The following is a 7,708-nucleotide window of genomic DNA, read 5'->3' on the forward strand; positions in this document are numbered from 1 at the left end:
GAATTCTTTCTGAATCATTCGAGATCTGTATATTCATTCGTCGTGGACGAGCTTGCCATTGTGTTGGTTGGTGTGAGCTCATTGAAGCTCGGGTGATTTCATCGTTGTTGTGTCGTGGTTCGCTCTGATTTCATCAAAGTTGGAGCTCCTCGCCAGAGCTATGTCTTAAATGGACGGGAGTGATAGACAGAGCTGCAAGTAGTAGTTAGGTAGATAAGTTAAGCAATGGTTTTTGGGTTGTGTTGATCACCGATGAGGAGAAGGGAGAAAGAGGGTCGACTATGTTGAGCAAAGAGATATTTTTTCTTTGTGATATTTTAGGATTTGGAATCTGGGGTAATGCATCTGCCCCGTTTAGACAGAGAAAGAGAAATCAGAGATTTTTGTAATAATTTTAAGCGATCGAAATTTTAAGCAATAATGATAAGTTAAGGTGGACATTGGGCCAACACCTGACCTCACTTGCCTAAGTCAACAAGCCCAAATCCACTGCTCCAAAAACATACTCTCAATCCCCCAAACATGGACTCAACAACACAAGCTTATTTGCTCCAATAATTCCCAATTCTCTAGGGTTTCTTTCTTTCTCACTCCGGCGATGGATCTAGAGGTCAGCGACCGCCATGCCCTCCTCTTTGCCGATGACTCCACGTCGGCGTTCTTCAACTGCTACGATGCACATTTGTCCCAGCCTTGATGTACAAAGTCATTTTATATCTGTTGCTGGTGAGAGATGGTAGGTTTCCTATGAATTTAGTCGAAGTGCGCAAAAGCAGGCCCGAACGCCACGTTTATCAAAGTATAAAAATTGCCTTAGGTAGAAATTGGGCCCAACACCCGAGCCAACTTGCCTAATTCAACAGGCCCAAATCCACTATAACAAAAACACACTCTCCAATCTTATTGCTCCAAAAATTCCGAAAATTCCCAATTCCCTAGGGTTTCTATCTTTCTCATTCCGGCGATGGATCTAGAGGTCGTCGGCCGCCATGCTCTCCTCTTCGACGATGACTCCACGGCGGCGTTCGTCAACTCCGGCGAAGCTCTTGTTGATTGGAACTCTCTTCAGATTGATCGTTACGATGTTCGACACCTTCTCTCCGGTCCTCCACCGTCACGACGGCGGTCTCAGTCTTCTTCTTCTTTGGTTAACTCCGTTGATGCTTCGATTCAGCTCGAGCTTGATCATGAACGGTACCTTGATCTTCCTTCGCCTTCAGATGAACCAGGTTAACTTTGCTCTCGCTTCCTCGTCTTTGTTTGAATGTATCGTGGTTATATTTCGTGTATATTGTGTTGATTTTAGGCGAAAATGTTTAGAAGTTAAAACTGATCGAATAATCGATGATGACTTGCTAGCTGATGTTAATATTTGTTGTGTATATATATTATGTTGATTTTAACTGAAAATGTTTAGAAAAACTGATCGAATAATGATAATGACTGGATATCTGATGTTAATATTCGTTGTATTTATTGTCGATTTTCTCGAGCTGAGGGTCAATTCAGCTCGAGCTTGATCATGTACGTTACCTTGATCTTCCTCTGCCTTCAAATGAACCAGGTAAATTTAACTCTTGTGCTTCCTTAATTTTTTTTTATATTGAATGTATTGAGGTGATTTTTCGTGTATAAATTGTTTGTTTTAGCATAAAAATGTTTAGAAGTTCACTATTGGATAGTCGATAATGACTGGCTAGCTGATGTCAATATTTGCTGTATATATTGTCGATTTTGAGCTCGAGCTGAGGGTCGATTCAGCTCGAGCTTGATCATGTATTTACCTTGAGAGTAATTGATAATGACTGGGTAGCTGATGTTAATATTAGTTGTATGTATTGTCGATTTTGAGCTCGAGCTGAGGGTCGGTTCAGCTCGAGCGTGATCATGTACGTTACCTTGATCTTCCTTTGCCTTCAAATGAACCAGGTAAACTTAACTCTCGTGCTTAATTTTTTTTTTGAATGTATCAAGGTGTTTTTTCGTGTATATGTTGTTGATTTTAGCATAAAAATGTTTAGAAGTTAACGATTTGGATAGTCGATAATGAGTGGCTAGCTGATGTTAATAATTGTTGTATATATTGTCGATTGTGAGCTCGAGCTGAGGGTCAATTCATCTTGAACTTGATCATGTACGTTACCTTGATCTTCCTCTGACTTCTGATGAACTAGTTTAACTCAACTCTTGCTTGCTTCCTATGTTTTTTTGTTCACACGTTGCAGCGGATTCTTTTTGTGTATATATTTTTGTTGATTTTAGCATGAAATGTTTTGAAGCTAACAATCTGATAAACAATAATGAGTGACTAGCTGATGTTAATATTATGTTGATTTAGCATAAAATGTTTAGAAGTTAACAGTTTGATAAACAATAAGGAGTGGCTTGCTGATGTTAGTATTTGTTCTATATGTTTGTTGCTTTTAGCATAAAATGTTTTGAAGGTAATGATCCGGTAAACAATAATGAGTGGCTAGATGATGTTAATATCTGTTAAGTGGTTCTTTCTACTATCCGTGTATATATTGTTAATTGTAGCGTAGACCGTTTAGAAGTTAATAATCTGATAAACGATAATAAGTGGCTAGCTGATGTTAATATCTGTTTAAGTTTTTTTTTTTCTGCTAGTTGTGTATATATTGTTGTTTTTTTGCATAAAATGTTTATAAGTTAACAGTTTGAAAAACGATAATGAGTATTCCTGATGTTAATATTTGTTGTGCATTTAATTGATTTTAGCGTAAATTGATTAGAAGTTAACAATTTGATAAACGATAATGAGTGGCTAGCTGATGTTAACATTTGTAGTATATATTGTTATTTTAGCGTAAAATGGTTAGAAGCTAACAATCCAGTAAGGAATAATGAGTTGCTTGCCGATGTTAATTTCTGTTAAGTGGTTCTCAGGTGAAATACATATATATATAATGGAACTGCTTCAAATTAGATATATTTATGCTGACTTTGCAGACTTAATGTTAGGGATAATCGTATCTAGTTTGTAATTATCTGTATTTAGTTTGTAGGTATCTGTTAAATTACACTATTTATTTTGAACGCATATATAAGTACATGTAATGCATGGCAGAGTTCATAGGCTTGAAAAAATCATTTGGGTGTCATTTTACCCAAACTCAACACTTCAAGTGCTGGATTTGTATCTGCAACAATTTGTTGCCTGAGCTATTTACAGTGCTCACTAATGGGATTTCCTAGCGTGGACAACCCAACCCAACCCAACCCAAATAAAATAAAATAAATAAATAAAAAGGATCTGCTATCCATCGAGTGCATTTGCTGCAGTGAACAGACTTAATTGACATTAGAAAATGTAAATAAATATATAGAACTATCTTGGGGCATAGTTGAGGGTCCATTCTGCACCTGTCTTTGGTATTCTTTTTCATTGTGAAAACTTCCTCCGATGGTATCATTTTCTGTTTAAGTTATTTTGTTGTATATTCCCCTATATGTTCTTCAGCTTCACAATGCTGAGGACCTCACCTAGATGGTTATTAGAAGTGTATTTCTTATTCATCTTCCGAGGGGGCAACTGAGAATAATGTTTTGTTGTTATGAAAATGGCGTTGATAGCAAATGTTTATATAGGCAGGCAGTGCGCAGGCAGTGCCTTCCTATAATGTAGGCTGTGGAAATGTAGCATGCTTGCTGCCTAGATAGCGACTGTAGATTTCTCTTAGCTTCACAATAGGACCTCTTATACACATTTCCATATCCCACAACTAGTAAGATCGTTGTTGCATATCAATGCAAGTATCATTATTTTAACCTCATCTCATTCTGTCTCGAGTTCTTTTTCCTATTGCTTCTGTGTATGTGACACTGCTCTTGGATAGTACATAAATATGTTTCTATAATTTCTTCCCTCAGAAGTAGAAGAAGGTGAAGAGCCGGCAGATGCTGGTGCTTATCGTGCTGTTGGTTTCTCATATGGAAACACTGATGATTTTGCTGACAGAAAGAGTTCTGAGGCCCAGGAAAGCTCCGACTTCCGTCCCTCCTTTCCAGTGCCGGAAAGCCTTCTTCAGTGCTTGGTAAGCTTGTGCTCTGTGATTTGTTTTTCTTGTCTGCTTTCGTAAAGCTTGGATATTGGTGTTTTCATGCTTACGAGGTTTTCCCATGTGGCCAATGCTACTAGTTGTCTAAACCATATGTTATTCTAAGGCTCACTGTGTCTAAGTTTTCAGATGCTCGGAGCAGGGATGGAGTTCCTTTGTCTAAGGTTGCCACTGACAGGCACCTTGTTCCCTTTTGATGCATGAGCAAGGGGCAGTGCAGGTGGGATTAGGAATGTAAAAAGTTTTCTTTGTAAGGACAATTTGTTGCTAGTTGAGAGGGATCTTCCCTTAATTCACTTGATATTGCTCTTTTATTCATACTTGTGGATTGGTATGTTTGAAGCTTCAGATTATATGTAAGGTTCTAGCTTATTTTTATCCAGAATTGTGAATTCTACATTTTAATGAAGTCTTTTGTTTCTTTTGGTTTTCAATCTTTTTGCAGCCACCAACAGAAAAGTTACATCAGATAATTGCCAGGACTGCTCTGTTTGTGAGCAAACATGGTGGGCAGTCAGAGATTGTTCTCAGAGTGAAGCAGGGAGACAATCCAACATTTGGGTTCTTAATGCCTGATCACGCTCTTCATGCATACTTTAGGTTTCTTGTTGATCATCCCGAACTTTTACAGTCTGATAGTGATTTGAACACTCAAGGTGAAGGGAAAAATACTTCTAATGAGCACAAGGAACATGATGGTGTTGGAGGTGCTTTATCTATGCTTGGTTCTGTATATGGGTTTGGGGAGGATGAGGAGCCTGCAAATGGGGATGATCCTGGATCCAGAGTTTCCAGTGCACCGGTTGATGTCTCTGATATCTCTAACATTTCCCGTCCGCTTGAAAGGGCTGAATCTAGTTCTAAGGCATTTGAAAATGGTGTGAGAGAAAAAGATGAGAAAGTTTCAACTCATTCTCTTCGTTCTGGTAAAGATAAAGAAAAGACTCCTGCAATGAAAACGAATAATTTGATTAGTGCTTCCAAGAGCGGAAGTAGAAGGAGCACGCGGAAGGAAGATAACTCTAGTTCGTTGGCTGCATCAAAAAAGACAAAGTTAGATATTTCTGGTTTAGGAGCTATGACTAAGCCTGGACCTTTGGTGGAGCCTCCATCTGAATTGAAGAAATTGATTGATAAGATTGTAGAGTTCATTCTGAAGAATGGAAAGCAGTTTGAGTCTACTCTTATGGAACAGGACAGCAAACACGGGCGATTCCCGTTTCTTCTTCCGTCCAACCAGTATCATCCTTACTATCTAAAAGTACTCCAGAGAGCTCAAGAGGTGAAAGTTCTCTCTCTGTCTGGGAAATGTCATATGGGTTCTTCTTCATTCAAATGGCTAGTCTTTTTAAAGTTTTTTTAATGAACTTAAATTTGAGCATATTTTCTTAGTTTCTTGAACTTAGCATTTGTTTCTTTGACCAATTAGCAGTATTTTCTCTTTGGTTCTCGATTATTGGTGTAGCTAATGCATGTGAGCCTGGTTATACTACTTTCCTTTTGGAGAGAAGTGTGTGGAATTACTTTTAACATTGCGTCTTTGTCTCCACTTTGTTGTGCAGTCAAAAGTCCATGGATCAGAAAAGAGATCTTCTTTGAAGGGAAGTGATTCTACCTCTTTAGGATCTGCAGAGAATGATCTGCCATATGTATATGATAAGAAAGAGAAGTTTAAGATGGTGATTGGCAAATCCAAGAAGGAAACACAAGACTCTTCGGCTAGAGCTTCACAGCAAGAGGTTGAGGTCGGTGTGGACGCTGCTGCTGCTGCTGCTATCCTTCAGGCTGCCACTAGAGGTATTAAGAAACCCAATTTGAGTATCATCTCAGGCTCATCTAAGAACGGCGATAGTCAGGGTCACAGCAGTGATGGTGCCCAAGCCTCAAGCTTCTCCAATGTACCTCCGCGTGGGCCCAGTATAGTTGGTCAGAAGTCGGACAAGAGGATGGAACATAGTGTTTCGATTCCAAAGGTGAAGGAAATTGCAAAGTCTGCTGCCGCTGAAGCTGCAGGTGAAGCAGATTCCTCTGAAGCACACTTGAGCAAAGAGCAGAAGCTAAAAGCGGAGAGGCTGAGAAGGGCGAAGATGTTTGTTGCCCTTTTAAAAGGTGGAGCAGCTCCTGCCAAAAGAGATTCACTTGGAGGGTCAGTGGAACTACAAGAATCTGCCATATCAGGCTCTGTTGCAGAGACTAAAGTTGTTACTAAAGAAAGAGAGGGCAGTGCAGCTCCGGCAGAACTGACTGCTAGGGAGAGGGAAGGCAGTACAGCTCCATTAAATAACAATATGTCGAATGAAAATGAGATATCTGAAATGAAAAATACTGTTGAAGAGCACGAGCGGCGAGCTAGAAGGAAATACAGGTCAAGATCTGGTATGCACAAAGATGAGGATGAAGAGGAAGAGAGACAGGAAGAAGAGGAGGAAGAGGAACAGCGCTCTAGGAAGAAGCGCCGCTCTTCAAGAAAAGATGACGAGGAAGAAAGTGGTGAGGCAAGGGATGATAAGCGATCCAGAAAAAAGAGGCGATCACGCCGTCAGAGACACAGAGATAGTGAAAATGCTGATGGGGATGAGGATGATGAAGATACTAGGCGATCAAGAAAGAAGCATCGCAGGCGACATTCATCCCCCGAAGATGATGACGAGCAAAGAGATGCAGAGAGACATCATAAGCATGGAAGGAAAAAACATTCAAGTCATCGGTCTTCACGTGAAAATAGGAAAGATGATTATGAGGGGGATCATAAGCATTCCAAGAAGAAACGTAAATCTCACAGAAGCTCCCACCGCAGCAGAGACAGACATGAACACAGGACGAAGGATTCTAGTGATGATGAGTCCGATAGATCCCGTAGAACCTCCCATCACAGTAAAGATAGACACAAACTCAGAACAAAAGATTCTAGCGACGATGAACCTGAACACAACCATAAGCATGCAAGCTCTTCCGACGATGAAGAGCAGCGGTATGACAGGGCTGATAAGAATGATAAAGGTACAAAAGAAAGAGAAGAACTGGAAGAAGGTGAGATCCTTGCCAAAGTGTCGGATCAATCAAGAGGAAGTTTGGGAGGTTCCGTCAGCAGAGAAGCTTCAGTGGATGTATCTAGTTCCCAGCAAAGAGCCTCGTCTCAGCCGTCTGAATCTACTGAGATATCAGATGATCTTAGGGCCAAAATCCGCGCAATGTTAATGGCGACTAGGACGTAGTTAAGGAATCGCCAATCTCGGTACATTACCTAGAGAATCCTTTGCATTGTAAAAACTCCTTGTTGAATCTTGATTTACTATTTGATAATTCTGATTTTCATCCTCCTTTCTCTCTGCTATTCAAGTTTTCTGCCCCTTCAGTGTAAAAGGGCATTCGACTGTTTCGTTGTTAATCTATTAAAGGTGTATGTATAATATAATTATACTTGGGGGTCGTTTGGTAGAGTGTACAAGAATAATGTCGTGTAAGGTGTATTAGTAACTACATTTTGACAATTAGTTTTATTTTAATTTGAGAAATGATTTTAAATCTTTTTGGGGAAGACTTGAATTTGCTAATATGAAACTCTGATGAAATTAGCTACTATAAGTAGAATGATCAATGTGATATTGATGAATGAGAAGTATAATGAG

The 7,708-nt window shown here is 39.6% G+C and overlaps 1 protein-coding gene across 4 annotated transcripts; it reads left to right on the top strand.

Annotated features, from left to right (window-relative positions):
* The first annotated feature begins 577 nt into the window (after positions 1-577).
* Positions 578-7,394, top strand: LOC107838852 (protein starmaker). 4 transcript variants are annotated; one of them, XM_016682090.2, is made up of 5 exons: positions 966-1,229; positions 3,892-4,055; positions 4,209-4,299; positions 4,525-5,361; positions 5,642-7,394. In XM_016682090.2, exons 3-5 carry the CDS (start codon positions 4,276-4,278, stop codon positions 7,292-7,294), a joined length of 2,514 nt encoding a protein of 837 aa, XP_016537576.2. In that variant the 5' UTR covers positions 966-1,229; positions 3,892-4,055; positions 4,209-4,275; the 3' UTR covers positions 7,295-7,394. The 4 variants fall into 4 exon arrangements, with proteins under 4 accessions (XP_016537574.2, XP_016537576.2, XP_047254305.1 ...); XM_016682088.2 differs by lacking the exon at positions 4,209-4,299 and having other exon boundaries at positions 578-1,229; XM_047398348.1 differs by lacking the exon at positions 966-1,229 and having other exon boundaries at positions 3,914-4,055; positions 4,202-4,299.
* Positions 7,395-7,708: the final 314 nt, after the last annotated feature.

The sequence above is a fragment of the Capsicum annuum genome, chromosome 10 (genome assembly GCF_002878395.1).
Source record: "Capsicum annuum cultivar UCD-10X-F1 chromosome 10, UCD10Xv1.1, whole genome shotgun sequence".
In the NCBI taxonomy this organism is placed as follows: domain Eukaryota; kingdom Viridiplantae; phylum Streptophyta; class Magnoliopsida; order Solanales; family Solanaceae; genus Capsicum; species Capsicum annuum.